An 18,924-nucleotide genomic window follows, 5' to 3' on the forward strand; every position below is an offset into this window, starting at 1 on the left:
ATTATATATGCGTGACATCACAGGATACACATATACGGGGAAATTTGTCCTATTCTGACCCTTATAACTTTTTTATTTCTCCTTATACCTGCATGAGGCTCATTTTTTGCACCCCGATCAGTACTTTTTAACAGGACCATTTTTGTTTTGATCGCTTTTTTTTATTAAATTCGGGAGTTGCAGTTAGTTACTAACTACAACTCCCAGCATGCCCTGATACAGCCTGTGGCTCAGCAGCTGCCCCAAATGAAAACTACAACTCCCAGCATGTTGGACTATATAGTAGTATATAGTAAAGGTCAGTGTTTCCCAACCAGGGGTGCCTCCAGCTGTTGCAAAACTACTACTCCCAGCATGTTGGACTATATAGTAGTATATAGTAAAGGTCAGTGTTTCCCAACCAGGGGTGCCTCCAGCTGTTGCAAAACTACAACTCCCAGCATGTTGGACTATATAGTAGTATATAGTATAGGTCTGTGTTTCCCGACCAAGGGTTCCTCCAGCTGTTGCAAAACTACAACTCCCAGCATGTTGGACTATATAGTAGTATATAGTAAAGGTCAGTGTTTCCCAACCAGGGGTACCTCCAGCTGTTGCAAAACTACAACTCCCAGCATGTTGGACTATATAGTATTATATAGTAAAGGTCAGTGTTTCCCAACCAGAGGTGCCTCCAGCTGTTGCAAAACTACAACTCCCAGCATGTTGGACTATATAGAAGAATATAGTAAAGGTCAGTGTTTCCCGACCAAGGGTTCCTCCAGCTGTTGCAAAACTACAACTCCCAGCATGTTGGACTATATAGTAGTATATAGTATAGGTCTGTGTTTCCCGACCAAGGGTTCCTCCAGCTGTTGCAAAACTACAACTCCCAGCATGTTGGACTATATAGTAGTATATAGTAAAGGTCAGTGTTTCCCAACCAGGGGTACCTCCAGCTGTTGCAAAACTACAACTCCCAGCATGTTGGACTATATAGTATTATATAGTAAAGGTCAGTGTTTCCCAACCAGGGGTGCCTCCAGCTGTTGCAGAACTACAATTCCCAGCATGCTGAGAGTTGTAGTTTTGCAACAGCTGGAGGTGCTCTGGTTGGGAAACACTGGTATAGATTATGGTGCAACATTCCGGAGGTTGGAGGATTGGTTAGATAAATACCGTCAGGGTGGCCAAAATACCTGCTGTGCCTGTAAAATACCAGCCAGGTGGCAACCCTATCTGCCCTCAGGTTGGTACCTTTCACAATGCACTGACTTATAGTGTCCATACTGACCTAGTCATTTACTGTCAGGGAGGAATTGCTATTTTATTTGCAGGTGATGACATGTTCTACATGCTGTGCAGAGATATGTATATATATAGACGTTATATACACAGGAGTATGACACAATATTGTATTGTATTGTCAGACAGATGGGGCGGAACGCTTCTTACAGGCAGGAAGTGAACTTCGCCAAAACAATATTTCTTTTTCAGATTGATGATGAATAATCGTGAAGCTTTTTGCTGTATTCACTTTATTAGAATATATAATATCTAGATTAGGTTTGTGATAAGTTTTATCCTGCAATCCATGTACTAATTTAGTATCTTCTCTGAACTCTCTCTAGAGTATCTATATCCTTCTGGAGATACGGCCTCCAGTACTGCACACAATACTCCAAGTGAGGTCTCAGCAGTGTTCTGTACAGCAGCCTGAGCACTTCTCTCTTTCTACTGCTTATACCTCTCCCTATACATCCATGAGCACTTCTCTCTTTCTACTGCTTATACCTCTCCCTATACATCCATGATGAGCACTTCTCTCTTTCTACTGCTTATACCTCTCCCTATACATCCATGATGAGCACTTCTCTCTTTCTACTGCTTATACCTCTCCCTATACATCTATGATGAGCACTTCTCTATTTCTACTGCTTATACCACTCCCTATACATCCATGAGCACTTCTCTCTTTCTACTGCTTATACCTCTCCCTATACATCCAAGCATTCTGCTAGCATTTCCTGCTGCTCTATTACATTGTCTTCCGACCTTTAAGTCTTCTTAAATAATTACTCCTAAATCCCTCTCCTCAGATATTGAGGTCAGGGCTGTGTCAAATATTCTATATTCTGCCTGAGGTTTTTTATGCCCCAGGTGCATTATTTTGCACTTATCCACATTAAATTTCAGTTTCCAGAGTTCTGACCATTCTTCTAGTTTTCCTAAATCCTTTTCCATTTGGCGGATCCCTAGAGGAACATCAACCCTGTTACATATCTTTGTGTCATAAGCAAAAAGACCAATACCTTACCATTGAGACCTTCTGTAATATCACTAATGAAGATATTAAACAATATTGGTCCCAGTACAGATCCCTGAGTTCCCCACTGGTAACAAGACCTTGCTCTGAATATTCTCCATTGACTACAACCCTCTGTTGTCTGTTACTCAGCCACTGCCTAATCCACTCAACAATATGGGAGTCCAAGCTCAATGACTGTAGTTTATTGATAAGTCTTCTATGTGGGACAGTGTCAAAAGCCTTACTAAAATCTAGATGCGATGTCTACTGCCCCTCCGCCATCTATTATTTTAGTCACCCAGTCAAAAAAATCTATAAGATTTGTTTGACATGATCTCCCTGAAGTAAACCCCTGTTGTTGTTCATCTTGCAATCCATGGGATTTTAGATGTTCCACAATCCTTCCCTTTAATAGGGTTTCCATTAATTTCCCCACTATTGATGTCAGACTTACTGGCCTATAGTTGCTTGATTCCTCCTTACTACCTTTCTTGTGAATGGGCACGACATTTGCTAATTTCCAATCTTCCAGGACGACTCCTGTTACCAGTGATTGCATAATTAATTATATATGCGTGACATCACAGGATGCACATCTGCAGGGAAAATTTTGTCCAATTCTGACCCCTGTAACGTTTTTATTTCTCTTTATATGGACCTGTATGGGGGCTCATTTTTTGCACCCTGAAGTTTTTAACAGTACCAATTTTGGTTTGATGTGACTTTTTGATTGCTTTTTTTTTTTTTAAATTAAATTCGGGAGTTGCAGTTAGTTACTAATTACAACTCCCAACATGCCCTGATACAGCCTGTGGCTTAGCAGCTGCCCCAGACGAAAACTACAACTCCCAGCATGTTGGACTATGTAGTAGTATATAGTAAAGCTCGATGCTTCCCAACAAGGGGTGCCTCCTGCTGTTGCAAAACTACAACTCCTGCATGCTCGGAGGGCAGATGGCATTAACCCCTTGCATTCATGATGCCAGGGTGTGGTTTATCTTCAACACCACCCGATGGTACACCGTTAGATCCTGGGCTAGGCACGGGTAGCAATAATGACTCTGATGCCAAGTTACTGACAACGGTAGCTTTACTGAGTTAGACAGGTGTAAAAGTCTATACAGCTTAGCCAGGCCCACGGAGGTGACCAGTGACTTCAGAGACCTTAGGGCTTGCTGGGACTTGTAGTGGACTGGGACAATTTTTATGCAGGCCACGCTGACTAAAGACAGATTGACTTTGACTGACTTGAATGAGACTGACTATACCCCGTTTGTTGCTTACCAGGCTCTGACTGGGACCTGGGGGTTGTGGACTTGTAGACTAATGGCTGTGTGGTTGACTTGATGCTTCCTCTGGACTCAAAACACACATTCTTAGGTCTTGACTGCACTGGATGAGCTAGCTCCTCCCAGGGCTTATATGGAAGAGACTAGGAGGGGTCCCATTGGTCACCCTAAGGTCACATGGTCACTGATACCTCATTGGGTTACAATCATATGACACTGGTTCTTAAAGCTATAACACATTACAAGTATAATACACTGGATAACATATATACAAATGAATATGCAAGGGGAACAGATGTAAGGGGCCCAAGGGACACTGCCTGACAGGGCAGCAAGGGTACAGGGGTACAACTCCTGTACTGGGCCACCTCACAGAGCTAGGCTGCACAAGTTTCCGTGTGGACATTCCACAGACAGCAGAGTACCAGCAGAACATCCCAGTGCTGGGACCACTGGGAAATATGCCGTCTCATAGACAGTAATGCATTTTCTTGGCGGAATCCACAAAAACATTGAACAGGTTCAATGTTTTTACGGAGGCCGGAATATGGATGTTGCTGCCACGAATATTCTGTTGCGTGAGCAGAGCAGCAGGATTCTATTGAAATCTATGGGACTCTGTTGCTGCGGAATATTCACACGGAAATCTGGACGGACATTCATGGCCTAAGGCCATGCTCACACTGAGGAATTGATGGAAGATTATGATTGTCAGGAAATTCTGCCAACTTCTAGTTGACCTGTAATTGGAGCACAATGATACACGTATTTTCAGCTCAGAATTCCGGAGGTATGATCAGGGAAATTCAGCCTCAATTCCTCCTCAGAACTAAGTTTCTCAGGAAATATAAAGTCCCATAGACTTCAATGTGCTAGAACCCCAAATTCCTCTCCAGAAATTGCACCTCTAAAATTCTTCATTGTGGTCATAGTGGCAGAAAGACCATTGAAGTCGATGGAAGCTCCATTCAAGGCGGAATTGGCATGCATTTCGTGCATGGAATTCTGTATGTCAATTCCTCAGTGTGAACTTAATCTGAAGATTGGAATGGCCTGGGATATGTTTAAATGGGCACTATCAGATACAAATCTTTTGATATGTTGTAAAGCATGTATAACCAATAAGTTTTGAAATTGCTTTCATAAGAAAATTTTCAGCATTTCATACGGAAAAAGCCAGTCAAACAACTGCCCCCCCTGCCTGCTTGGACACATACTTGTCCTGCTGTGTCCATGCGTCATCACTTATGTCATGGACACACTTCCTTGATTGACAGCTGTGAGCGCAGGGCTCAGAGCTGGAGGAAAAATCCTCCCACTGTCATCTTGTGTCCCGCTACTGTCAGTGAGGACAAGCTGGGAGTTGTAGTTTTGCTAATGCTAGGGGAGATGTGAGCAGACAGCAAACTGAGGGAGGGGGCGGAGACCTGCACAGTGAGGCCACGCCCTCTCCCTTTGAGAGGAATTCAGACTAGTGAGCTAAATTAAAAGTGTAATAAAAATAAAAATAAAGGTGCAAGACACATAAAAATTTGATGTACATGGTCAGGATTAGGTACTGAGTGATATATTTAAAAACATTTTTTTTTTTTTTGTTGGATCTGATGGATATGCTTTAAAGAGTACCTGTCATGATCTTGTTAAATTTTATAATCCTCCCAGGTCACTGCCCCCATCATGATAAACCACCCACTGCCTTTATTATTACTTTTTAGTTTTCTACCTTGATATTGCTCTGTATTCTCTGCTCAGTCTCAGTCAGATTCACAGACTGGGAAGGGGCGTTCCCCAGCAGGCGTGATATCATCTGAAGCCATACAGGGAGAAATTCCTCCCTCACTCTGCTGCACAGCCCAGAGCACTTCAATGTGAGATGATCTATGATTGGCTAAGGCTGCACACACCCCCCTCAGCATTCCAGACTGTATTTCCTGATTTTGGTCTTCTGCCAGGCCAGCAGGAGTCCAATGTCTGTGCAAGAGATGGGGGGAAATGTGCTCTGGACAAGTAGGAAGACACCCAGTGGCAGCTTTTCTAAACACAAATAAAACATAGAAATCTTACCATAAGGAGTGCAATAGAAAAATGTAGTTTTAATGAGAGGTCCCATTTAAGAAGCTCTAATCCAGGGTCTATGGGGGATTATTAAAACCTGTGTAGAACATTTAGGATAAGGAAAATGTTTTTTTTTTTTTTTTTTTTTTTACAATGTGTAACACTTTATATTCATATCTCCTTAAGGCTCCTTATCAGGAATAATGTGTCCTGAACTAAACTCATACTCAGAATAATCTTTATTTATACAGCACCAACATATTCCACAGTGCTTTAGGCTATGTTCACATAGGTGTCGGAGACTCCGTTTGCTATCTCTGTGGCCTCTGACTCTAATGTGGGCCTAGCCAGTGTTTCACACCCAGGGTGCCTTCAGCTGTTGAAAAACTACAACTCCCAGCATGCCCGGACAGCCTTCGGCTGTCTGTAGTTTTAGTTTTACAACAGCTGAAGGCACGCTGGTGGGGAAACACTGCACCAACAGGTACAGGAAAAATCTGAAATTACAAACTATGATTTTATTTTTAATCTATTATTGGTTTCGATATTATCTGACAGATGAAGTTTAACTTTCCAGTCCTTTTGTTCTCCAAAAGTTAAGCCTTCGTAAGAGATGTCTGGCAGCAGTTTTTCTGCAATCAGAAAACATGTGTGGTGTCCCGATGCGGAACACGCTTGTCCATCTTCCCTATCTGGTGGAAGTGACTTTACTGTGTCTGCTGCGGCTCACTGCTCAGGTTTACATAATATATGTGTTATATTGTATTTTGATGAATTGCCATCTATTTAGGGTCTTATTATTGTCATTTTCTTTTAAAGAAATAATGTTGTCTGTAAGAGGATTCATAGAGGACCACATGAGCACTTTGGCCAATGAGGGCCTCCAGCCCTGCTCCCCCAGGTCTGTCTAGATGGGGAGGAGCTAGTCAGTTGTGAGTCAGTTAAAGTCTGGAGAGGAGAGTGAGTGGAGGTCCAGTCCAGACCTCTGTTGTTGGACCGGTACCACACCACATAAGGACAATCCTAAAAGATCCAGTTGAAGAGATTCCAGTTCCCGAACAATATCACCCTTCACCAGGATCCCACCAACCAGGTCGTCAGTCTGTCATGTCTGTCCACATCAAGTTTAGACAAAGTCAGCTTTGGGGAGAAGTGTCAAGAGAGCCGACGGGCCCAATAGTCAAAAAAGAGCATAATGTGAGTCAGGTTGAGAGAGTCAGTGATTGTCAGCTCCTAAGTCAAGTCAAACTCCAGTGGAAAACCATATTTTTTTTTCAATCATATGTTGCAAGAAAGTTAAGCAGATCTGTAAATTACTTCTATTTAAAAATCTTAATCCTTCAGTACTTATCAGCTGCTGTATACTACAAAGGAAGTTTTTTCTTTTTGAAATTTCCTATTTTATTTTATGTTTGACCATAGTGCTCTCTGCTGACATCTCTGTCCATGTCAGGAACTGTCCAGAGCAGGAGAGGTTTGCTATAGGGATTTTCTCCTGCTCCGGACAGTTCCAGACATAAACAGAGGTGTCAGCAAAGAGAACTGTGGTCAGACTGGAAAGAACTACACAACTTCTTCTGGAGCATACAGCTCCATACATCTGATAAAAAAAAATCTTCTGCACTGGAGTACTCCTTTAATTCAGTCTAGTCCCAGTCAATCAGTCTAGTCCAGTCACGGTTAGCTTAGCCAAGTCACAAGTAAGTCAAGGACAATTATTATTCCCAAAGTGCCAAGATGCAACTGTGGTTCTCTATTGCATCTTTTAGGGGAAATTGCACTAAAGTTAAACTGTCCTGTTTGTACTGTCACAATTCCTAAAGTAAAGTTTCAAAGTGGTTTTCTTACTTTGCATTTATGGGATTTCTTTCCCATCCTTCATCCTTGGAGTGTGGTGGATTAACACTCCTGGCGTCACGAACAATAAACCAGGACACTTCACCTATAGTCAACATACACCCCTTTAGCCTGACACCACACATGCACGCTCAGCTTAGCTGAGGGAGCAGGAAAGATAGCTATTGGCCAAACAAGCGTGTCTGATGTGTATGACCATGGAGGGATTGAAAAGTATCAGAGTCATTTTAGATGGTCAGACTGTGAGGAGATCCGGGCGGGTAAAACATTGTGATCTTGCTTGGGATGGTGAGGGGCAGAGTTGTAAGTTTTGAGCAGGAACTTGAAGGAGATCTAACATATGTGACGTTCGGCACACCTACAACAGCACTGTGAAGAAATGTGGTTAGGGCTTGTGCCAAGAAAGTCATTGTACGATTGCGCAGGGGACAAGAAAGAGCAAGAAAATGAGATAAAGGCGTAAACAAAGAGAGAAACAGAGAACGAGAGAATAGAAAATTGAGCTAAAACCACACAAGGATGACACGTAGGGGGAGATTTCTCAAAACCTGTGTAGAGGAAGAGCGGTGCAGTTGCCCATGGAAACCAATGAGTTGGCTTCTTCCATTTTTCACAGGTCTCTTTAAAAATGAAAGAAGCGATCTGATTGGTTTCCATAGGCAACTGCACCGCTCTTCCTCTACACAGGTTTTGATAAATCTCCCGCATAGTGCGAATAGAAGAATGCGTGAAAACGACAAGAGAATGACATGTGATGTCCCGGCACCATATTTCATACTGTGCCTTAGTTATTAGTCCCCTAAGTTAGAGTCCCTAGGACTGTCGGAGTTCGCTTCCCTAATTAACCCCTAGTCACCTCTTAGTAACTTAATATTTATGAATATTATCTATATAAATATATGTATATGGTCTTACTTACTTGTTTTAGCGTCGCAGGACCTGCGGGTCATGTGACCGGGTTACAGAACTCTATGGTTTTGCTAAAGGACCTTTGGTGGTTCTAGTCAGGTGATCACCCACAATCCATTGTAACGGTGAGTGACAGCTGATATGGACCAATCCAAAACGGCCAGCCCCTGCCCATATAAGGGAGCTGCACCATTTTATCGCTCTCTTGTTCCTGCGCTGCCAAGCAAGCAGCATCATTGCTCTTGGGTTGCTGACTCTGGACGAGGTAGGACCTCCGCAGCTTTCAAGACAATTTCTAGGCCAAAGCCTTGCGGCCTAGGCCTGCGCTAGAGAAGGATAGTTCTTACCATTCCCCGCTATCTCCGCAAGATCTATGGCCCTAGTCTAACCCCTAAATCTAGCGGACCTATGCAAATACAATCCTCCTAATCTTAAAGGGGTACTCCGCCCCTGGCATCTTATCCCCTATCCAAAGGATAGGGGATAAGATGTTAGATCACCGTGGTCCCGCTGCTGGGGACCCCGGGGATCGCCGCTGCGGCACCCCGCCATCATTACTGCGCAGAGCGAGTTCGCTCTGTGCGTAATGACGGGCGATACAGGGGCCGGAGCAGCATGATGTCATGGCTCCGCCCCTCATGACATCACGGCACGTCCCCTTAATTCAAGTCTATGGCAGGGGGCGTGACGACCACCACGCCCCTTCCCATAGACTTGTATTGACGGGGACGGGCCGTGACATCACATGGGGCGGAGCCATGACATAACGATGCTTCGGCCCCTGTATCACCCATCATTACGTGCAGAGCGATCTCGCTCTGCGCAGTAATGATAGCGGGGTGCTGCAGCGGCGATCCCTTTGGATAGGGGATAAGATGTCTAGGGGCGGAGTACCCCTTTAAGAGAAAATTCCGGTCCTAAGGAACTGTCAGTCACTGCTGTGCTGTCTATATAGACTCTGTTATCTGGTCTGTTACCGATACTGCATGTACAGAAAATCTTCAGTAAAGTTCCTGCAAGTTTTAAGTTCAGCACTGCTGTGGACAATCCATTTATTTCACACTCACCTATCGCTCTTGGGAAGGGTGGCGATAGGCCCAGCATCACTACAGAGTTTTAACCCTCACCCTGGTGTCACGAGTAACAAGGATTAACAGCGCCCTTTATTATACAGAACCGCAACACCCCAATTACCCTACATACCCCCTAGGCTACCACAGACACATAGGGGGAGATTTATCAAAACTTGTGCAGAGGAAAGGATGACCCGTTGCCCATAGCAACCAATCAGATCGCTACTTTCAGTTTTAAGAAGGCCTCTAAAAAAGTGAAAGAAGTGATCTGATTGGTTGCTATGGGCAACGGGTCATCTTTTCCTCTACACAAGTATTCCCCTGTAGTGCGAATTAGAGAGCGGAAACTAGAGGAAGACTCCGAAAGAGGGTGAAAGATGAGAGTGAAAGAAAGTGCAGCAAGATATAAGAGAGTGATGGAGACAATAAAAAAGAATCAAATGGGAACACTTTGCATTACGTATAGTATCGTTCGCGAACCCTGTAGTAACCATTCGCACAGCTGAGAGTCCGCAGCTTTGACTGTGCATATAGTGTAAAGTCACCGTACTAATATAACCAAAAAAGGAACCGTGTGATTACCGTATTTTTCGCCATATAAGACGCACTTTTTCTTCCCCAAAACTGGGGGGAAAAAGTCGGTGCGTCTTATACGGCGAATAAACCCCTGTCGCGGCGGTCCCTGCGGCCATCAATGGCCGGGACCCGCGGCTAATACAGGACATCACCGATCGCAGTGATGCCCTGTATTAACCCTTCAGACGCGGCGATCAAAGCTGACCGCCGCGTCTGAAGGGAAAGTGACACTAACCCGGCTGTTCAGTCGGGCTGTTCGGGACCGCCGCGATTTCACTGCGGCGGTCCCGAACAGCCCGACTGAATAGCCGGGTTAGTGCTTACAGGACACCGGGAGGGACCTTACCTGCCTCCTCGTTGTCTTCTCCGTTCAGGGATCCCCTGTATGGCCGGCGCTCTCCTTCCTCGTCATCACGTTGTCGCGTACGTGCGTCGGCATGCGTAACGACGTGATGGCGGTGACGGAGAGCGAGGATACCCGGGCGGCATCAGAGACGTTCCGGAGCGACGGGGACACAGCGACAGCGATGGAGCGACATCCAGGGCAGCGGTGACGGGTCCGGAGCGGCGGGGACACGTGAGAATTACCTCCTATGCAGTGGTCTTCAATCTGCGGACCTCCAGATGTTGCAAAACTACAACTCCCAGCATGCCTGGACAGCCTGGACTGTATAAATCAGCTGTATGCAACAGTATATACCAGTGGTCTCCAACCTACGGACCTCCAGATGTTGCAAAACTACAACTCCCAGTTTGCCCGGACAGCCGTTGGCTGTCCGGGCATGCTGGGAGTTGTAGTTTTGCAACATCTGGAGGTCCGCAGGTTGGAGGCCACTGGTGTATACTATCAAAAAGTGTTTTGGGTGTGAATATTTATCGCGAATATCGCATATTCGCGAATTCATGAATATTGCGAATATAGCGCTAAATATTCGCAATTACATTTTTTTCCCCACAGTACACATCACAGTGATCATCCCTCGCTGCTTCCAGCTTGTGGTGTAAACAAGGCTCCAATACAAGTTACTGTGTCAGACTGGCGCATATTGATCCCTACCTTCTTTTAGCTCTTTTATCACGCGATATTGTGTATGCGAATTTTATGGTGAATGCGCACGCTAATTTTATGGCGCATAGCAAAAAAAAAAAAGGCAGCGAATATTGCGAATATGCGTATTTTGCGAATATATGACGAATATTCCTCCATAAAGCGAATTTCAATATGGCCTATGCCGCTCAACACTCCTATCAACCTACAAGAAATGTTGCAGCAGAAACTTCGCAATAGTTTATTATATTTTTCTTTAAAAAAAATAGTAAATAAAATAAAATAAATAAATATAAAAAAAATTAAATTAATAATTAATAAAATCTTTATTGAAAATCAGCGATAGTAACATAGTTTGTAAGGTTGAAAAAAGAAAGACAAGAGTCCATCGAGTTCAACCTAAAACCCAACTGTGTTTATCCAGAAAAAGGCAAAAAAATTTAAATAAAAACCAAGAGGCTGATGCCAATTGCCCCATGAGAGGAAAAATCCCTTCCCGACTCCAATACGGCATCAGAATAAATTCCTGGATGAACGTTCTGTCCACATAGATCTAGTATACATAACCTGAACAACAACATACATGACAAAACCGACGTACGCGACATATGCAATGAAGATGGTGGCAACCAAAAGGTAGGAGCGCTCTGAAACCTAGAATAGAGAGTATCACTAATGTGTAGGTGTATGGTATGCCAAAAGATAACGTGTCAACATAGAATCACAGAAGGAACGGGCTGTAAGTAAAGCCAACAAGTAAAGTGCAACAACAAGACAAGTCACACAGCAACAATACCAACATGTAGGAGAACACTCGAAAAATCCCGAGAATGCCCAGAGCGTTCCAGAATGTACCTTCTATACTGACACTATGGGGGGTATTTATTAAATTTTTACCTTTTTTTTTTTTTCATTTTGGTTTTTGCGGACATGCACCAAAATTATTATTTGGTGCACGTTGTTAGTAATTTTGGCGCAAATGTTGAAATCAGCTGTTCACAGCGCCTTTTACACAGAACTTACCGCCACAAAGGATTTTACCTCTTGTGCAGCCATTTCGGAGTCCCTCCTGCAGTATATCAGCAAGCGACGTGTTTTATTTTCTTTCATGGGGTTTATAGTCACCGTGTGAAATAGATTTTATTTTTAACTTGAGCGTTTATTTATTTATTATTTTTTTGGGTTACTTTTAGTGCTTAACCTGTGTGGCCATGTCCAATGCTGGCTCAACGGAGGGTGAAGGTCCCTCAGAGACAACTATGTCGCAGGATAGTATTGCGCAGCCCCGGAGGTGTCACTGCTTTCACAAAAAAATTTGCGCCAAAAAAACCCCCTAAAGGTGAAAAATTACGCCAAAGTTCGATTGGATAGCAAATGATGAATTACTGACCAAAGTAAAAATCACACACAGGACTGTGTGATTTTGAGAAAGTTTAAAAAATGACAGTGGAGAGAATGCGCCAAACTTTGGCGCAAAAAGACACTGCGCCAAAGAATTTCACCAAGGTTACGGAAAAAAAAACACATAAATCCGTTGATAAATACCCCCCATTATCTTTTGCATACTAAATAATAACACATTAGTAACATGCTCCATTCTGGGTATGAGCAAATCCGTTTTTTTTAATTGCTACCATCTCTTGTAAATGTGGCATGTGTTGTTGTATCTCTGATTTTCGATAAAGATTGCTTTTTATCATGATGTTTCTGCTGCAACATTTCTTGTCGGTTGATAAAGTTTCCTTCCTTGTAGATTAAGGACTCTCTCTAAATAAATGTCCCAGAGGGCTGAGACATCCATGTAGAGATTCTTGTGTAAAAGCAAAATCTCTAAATGACGGCACCGCCATGGGGATATTAATTGCTCCAACAATTGTTATGCTAAATGTTTATATTTATGCAACTAATTCCTCTTAGTAGTAGTATCAGATGTGGTCAGCTATTAGAGAGGGGCAGGGGGCAATTGCCCTTCTGGCACACTCTATACATTGCATATATACATAGGGAATGGATATGAAATTAATTATATGGACCAGTCCTCAAAGGTACATAGGAATATGGTAGAAAATGGATCCAGTAATGCAATATAATAACAATTTATTATTAATAATAATAAAAATATATATATACATTGTATAAGAACAATGTTTCCCAACCAGTGTGCCTCCAGCTGTTGCAAAACTACAACTCTCATCATGCCCAGAAAGCCGAAGGCTGTCTTGGTAGTAGTGCCAGATATGGTCAGCTAGTAGAGAGGAGCAGGGGGCAAATGCCCTTCTGGCACACTCTATATATTGCATATATACATTGCATAAGGACAATGGTTTACCAACCAGTGTGCCCCCAGCTGTGTCAAAACGACAACTCTCAGCATGCCCGGACAGCTGAAGGCTGTCTTGGTAGTAGTGCCAGATATGGTCAGCTAGTAGAGAGGAGCAGGGGGCAATTGCCCTTTTGACACACTCTGTACATTGCATATATACATTGCATAAGGACAATGGTTTCCCAACCAGTGTGCCTCCAGCTGTTGCAAAACTACAACTCTCAGCATGTCCAGCCTGTCTTGGTAGTAGTGCTAGATATGGTCAGCTAGTAGAGAGGAGCAGGGGGCAATTGCCCTTCTGGCACACTGTCCGGGCATGCTGAGAGTTGTAGTTTTGCAACAGCTGAAGGCACACTGGTAGGGAAACACTGCATTTAGGAAGTTCTTTTGCAGTTAAACAGTTCTATTCTCCATCATGTAGTTATGTAGTAGTATGTCCCTAAAAATATGTTGTGCCAATGACATTACCCTCTGCTGCAGCTGCTGTCCATCACCTTTGCTCATATATGCAGGAAAAATAAGGTAAGTACTCACCTTTTTAGGCTCCATCTCGCAGATCTCTACGTAGGGTTAAATCCAAAGATGACTGTGGCACCAGGAGCCCGCCTAATGAATATAGAGCAAGTCGCGTCCTGTCCCTCCACAGGCACTGCAGACTGTACTTCCCTTTCCCTCTCTGTACTCGCTTGCAGAATTTGGCAATGCATCGCTACCCTGGCAGATATATACAGGTTGCAAGAGGGCTGAGTCTGCCTGCGTCATCCTGATAGCTTCTGCTCAACGCGTGTACAGCGGCACCGCCATGGGTATTTTAATCACTCCAACAAAAAAAAACTATATTATTGTCATGCTCATTGTTTATATTAAGCTGGAAAAATACAACTAATTCCTAATAGTAGTAGTGTCACATGAGGGTATCTTGGACCCAAATATTTTGGGTTCCAGCTATACAGGATTCTGTTTATTTGCATTAAAGGAGAATTTCAGAAAAAGTTAACTTATCCCCTATCCACAGGATAAGAGATAAGTAGCTGATTGTGAGGGGGTCCCAGCAGTCGGAACCCCCACAACAGGACGGGACCCTGGATTTCTCAGTAAGGAGCGCGTGTCGTCTAGCATGTGCTCCATTCATCTCTATGGTCAGTGCTGCATTCAGGTCTTTTAGGCGCTCCCATAGAAATTAATGGAGCAAGTGCCGTCTGCAGCATGCGCTCCTCACTGATCAGTCACATATCAGTTACATATGTGGACAGGGGATAAGTTCATTTTTGCCAAAGTTCTTCTTTAAAGGGGTACTCCACTGGAAAACATTTTTTTTTAAATCCACTGGTGCCAGAAAGTTAAACAGGTTTGTAAATTACTTCTATTAAAATATCTTAATCCTTCCAACATTTATCAGCTGCTGTATGTTCCACAGGAAGTTATTTTCTTTTTGAATTTACTTTCTGTCTGACCGCAGTGCTCTCTGCTGACACCTCTGTCCATGTCAGGAACTGTCCAAAGCAGGAGAGGTTTTATATGGGGATTTACTCCTGCTCTGAACAGTTCCTAAAATGGACAGAGGTGTCAGCAGAGAGCACTGTGGTCAGACAGAAAGGAAATTCAAAAAGAAAAGAACTTCCTCTGTGGTATACAGCAGCTGATTTATACTAGAAGGATCTAAAAAATGTTAATAGAAGTAATTTACAAATCTGTATAACTTTCTGGCACCAGTTGATTTAACAATTTTTTTTTCCAGTTGAGTACCCCTTTAAAATCTTGCTGTCATCATCACCTACATAGGCTGAAAGGGGAAAATATATTAATATTGGAGTGGGTGAATTTATTTATTTTTATATATATATATATATATATATATATATATATATATATATATATATATTTATTTATTTATTTTTTGCTTTTTTTTCCTGTGTGGTGGTATTGTATACCTGTGCCAAATTTATTAAATAATCCACACAGCTTTGTATGGATTGACTTCTCTATGCATGCCACAATAATTTATGACTTTTCAAAACACCAAAGATTGTGGAAGTAGAGCATTTCTCTACATGTGGTGTGGGCTGGTGGGAGTTTCTGCTAACTTTTAGCTTTTGCAAGTTTTTCTGCCACTTTTTTGTTATAACCCCTAAAAGGGGTACTTCGCCCCTAGACGTATTATCCCCTATCCAAAGGATCCCCTATCCTGGCCACTGGGAACCCCTACGATCTCGGCTGCGGCACCCCAGACATCGGGTGCACAGAGAGAACTTCGCTCCATGCCGGATGACTGGCGAAGGGGGCAGAGGCCACACCCCCTCAATGCAGGTCTATGGGAGGGGGCGTGACAGCCGCCATGCCCACCCCCATAGACTTGCATTGAGGGGATGTGGCTGTGACGTCACAAGCCTCCGGCGATGCACCCGATGCTCTAAATGATCGCCGAGTGCAGCAGGGAGATTGCGGGGGTCCCCAGTGGCGGGACTTCCATGATCAGACATCTTATCCCCTTATCCTTTGTATAGGGGATTAGATGTCTAGGGGCAGAGTACCCCTTTAAGGACGCAGTGATTTTTCATTGTTATGTTTTCCTTTTTTCCTTCTCGCCTTCTAATAGCCGTAATGCTTTAAATTTTCCACCTACAGACCCATATGAGGACTTTTTGGATCACCAGTTGTAGTTTGTAATGACATCACTCATTGTATTAAACAAATTTCTATGCAGTGTACTTTTTAGAAAAAAAATGACACATTATATTTATTCCTTAGGTCCATACAATTACGACAACGCCCAATTTATATAGTTTTTTTTTTACTTTTTGTTTAATATTGTCCTATTCTTACCCCTATAACACTTTTATTTTTTCATATAAGGGGCTGTATAAGGACATTTTTATTGTGTCATGATCAGTAATTTTAATCGCTACAATTTTTCTTTTGATGGGACTTATGGATCTCCTATTAATTTTTTTTTCTGACATATGATCATATGACCAAAAATACTCAATTCTGAACTTCTGTATTTTTTTACATCTACGCCATTTACCATAGTGGACTATTACAAGCAATCTTTCGATTGCAAACACTGAACAATGCTGTGCCAATAGTGCTGAGGCTGTCTGCATTGTTGGAGCACCGATCGCACAGAAGTCAGGTTAGAGACCTCCGTCTGTGCTCTCAGCTGATCAGGACATCGCGTTTTTTAGCACTTTTAGATGCTGCGATCAACTTTCATTGCCGCATCTAAAGGGTTGAAGACGGACATCAGCCAGTCTGTCATTGGTGATGTCTGGCATTAGATGTGGGTCACGGCTGCTGAGAGCAGCCAGTAACCATCGAGTATGAAGCTCGCTCAGCTCCTAAGCACACTGCAGGGCGGGTGCAGGGCGAACATTTACGCACTGCGTCCTCTAGGGGTTAAACCGTTCCACTTGTTCTCTTAAAAGAGTCTAAATCCATTGCTCAAAAACATTTTTATTATTCCAAAAAAAAAAAAACAGGGTAAAACCAATGATAAATTCCCCCCAAAGTGTTCCAGTATTTTGTAGGGAGAAGAAGTGAAAAACTCCAGTAGCAGGAGAACCAGAACTCATCTTCATAACCCAACAAGTAGTGTACAGTTCCTGACATGCACAAAGGTGTCAGCAGAGAGCACTGTGGTCATGACAGAAAATAAAACCAAAAAGAAAAGAATTTCCTCTGTTGTATACAGCAGCTGACAAGTACTGGAAGGATTAAGAATTTTTCATAGAAGTAATTTAAAAATCTGTTTAACTTTAAAAAAGTTTTCCACCGGAGTACCCCTTTAAGTATGCACTTCAACATTAGACTGTAGGTAGAGCAGAAGTAAAGCCTTATACCGAATTCTAAATTTCTGCAGACAAGTGTATCCTGAGTCCCACTAGGAATAGAGAGCCTGTTTACATAAGGACAACTGTAAGTCACATACTGTCATTTATCATGTCTGACAAGTTACTCAAGGACTCCAGTTACCAGTTATTTCTCAACATCAAGTACTGTATTAAAAGGCTGGGTCATTGCAAGTGTCTTCTATTCTATCAAATCTGCATAACCAGTAATGAAAGAGTTGATATCTAGAAATCCTGGTTTTTGAGGTATTTATTTCCTGGAACTGTTAGACAGATAGCTACTTTATTGAAGTAGTGGTTAGTGGGTACTGTCGTCTAACTACAGGGTTACTACACTCCAGCCACCAGACAACTACAACCCTCATCATCTATCCCTCATCCTAATCACAACCCTACTTTTGGTGTAACAAACTGGGCAACCGTGCCAGCTAGGTGTCAGTAGTATGGGGTGTGAGATGCAGGGCAGATGGAATTATCCTAGGAGCAGATGGCATTAACCCCTTGTATTAATGACGCCAGGGTGTGGTTTATCCTCAATACCACCCGAAGGTATACCGCTGGATCCTGGGCTAGGCACGGGGGCAATAATGACCCTGACGCCAAGTTACTTACAACGGTAGCTTTACTAAGTGAGAGATGGTAAAGTCTATACAGTGTAGCCAGGCCTACGGAGGTGACCAGTGACTTCAGAGACCTTAAGGGCTTGCTGGGACTTGCAGTGGTTTTGGACAATTTAGTGCAGGCCAAGTTGACTTAACAATAGATGACAGTGACTGACTTGAGACTAAGCTGTGACTTTAGCTTACTTGTGGCTTGTGGCTGCAGACTTGACTTGAGGCCTCCTCCAGACACAATCTTAGGCTTGACTGCACCTCAGCAAAGACTCAGGAACTAAGAGAGAGACGAGACTCCTCCCCAGGGCTTTTATGGGGGGGACTCTGGTGGGGTCCCATTGGTCTCCCTTAAGTCACCTGGTCACTGATACCTACTGGGTAACAATCACATGACTCTGGGCTCTGGAGGGCTCACACCGGCTCCTTTGGCCACTTGAGCTGCACGCTGTCGAGCCGCCAGACGTTCTGTCCTTTGACTCTGGAAGGTACAGCTGGGCTACAGGAGTGTATTTGGGCAGAATCAGACAGTAGCAGAATCAGACAGGTTAACTAACCGCACTGGGACTCTCCCGTTGGTGACAGTGACAAGGCTTCTCGCAGCTCGAACAAGAGGATGATCTTCCAATGGCATAGGTTCCAGCAAGGCTTGATAGTCCCTATTCTTGACTCCAGGATGTGCATGACACCAGATGATGGTCTCCGTGTTGGGTTGTAAGGTCACCGACCTGATGTCTTGAGCTCATACTCTGCAAATTTCACCTTGCTTGTTGGCAAACTTCTGCTCTGCCTGTAGAACTTCCAAGTGGTGCTGCGCAGCCCGCTGGCCTGAAGGGGACAGATGGGGAAGAGAGGCATACAAGGCATCTAAAATGTCAGCAGACCCCTTATCTGTCACCTTAATTGCAATCACTCCCTGCCTGGTAAGTACATTCTTTCCCAACTGAAAGGTTGGCTCCCAGTATCCATGTCTGGGGACTGGTTGCCCATTTCCAGCGACTACTTAAACATCATCCGGCTCACACAATAAACTAGCATCCCAATGCTG

General features: G+C 43.5%; 1 protein-coding gene across 5 annotated transcripts in view; it reads right to left on the reverse strand.

Moving 5' to 3' along the window:
• Window positions 1-18,924, reverse strand: part of LOC130283164 (solute carrier family 2, facilitated glucose transporter member 3-like) — a 79,387-nt gene that overhangs the window by 23,509 nt on the left and 36,954 nt on the right. Inside the window, exon 1 of one of the 5 annotated variants that reach the window (XM_056532358.1) lies at window positions 13,952-14,110. The exons of 1 other annotated variant lie outside the window; for it this stretch is intronic. In XM_056532358.1, the coding sequence (XP_056388333.1) occupies window positions 13,952-13,966 (15 nt within the window). In that variant the 5' untranslated portion in view covers window positions 13,967-14,110. Of the gene's footprint in view, window positions 1-3,571; window positions 3,667-8,407; window positions 8,916-9,464; window positions 9,659-13,951; window positions 14,111-18,924 lie in introns of those variants that run through there. 3 more of the 5 variants (XM_056532360.1, XM_056532359.1, XM_056532361.1) reach the window with 3 other exon arrangements.

Source organism: Hyla sarda, chromosome 7, assembly GCF_029499605.1.
Source record: "Hyla sarda isolate aHylSar1 chromosome 7, aHylSar1.hap1, whole genome shotgun sequence".
Lineage (NCBI taxonomy): Eukaryota > Metazoa > Chordata > Amphibia > Anura > Hylidae > Hyla > Hyla sarda.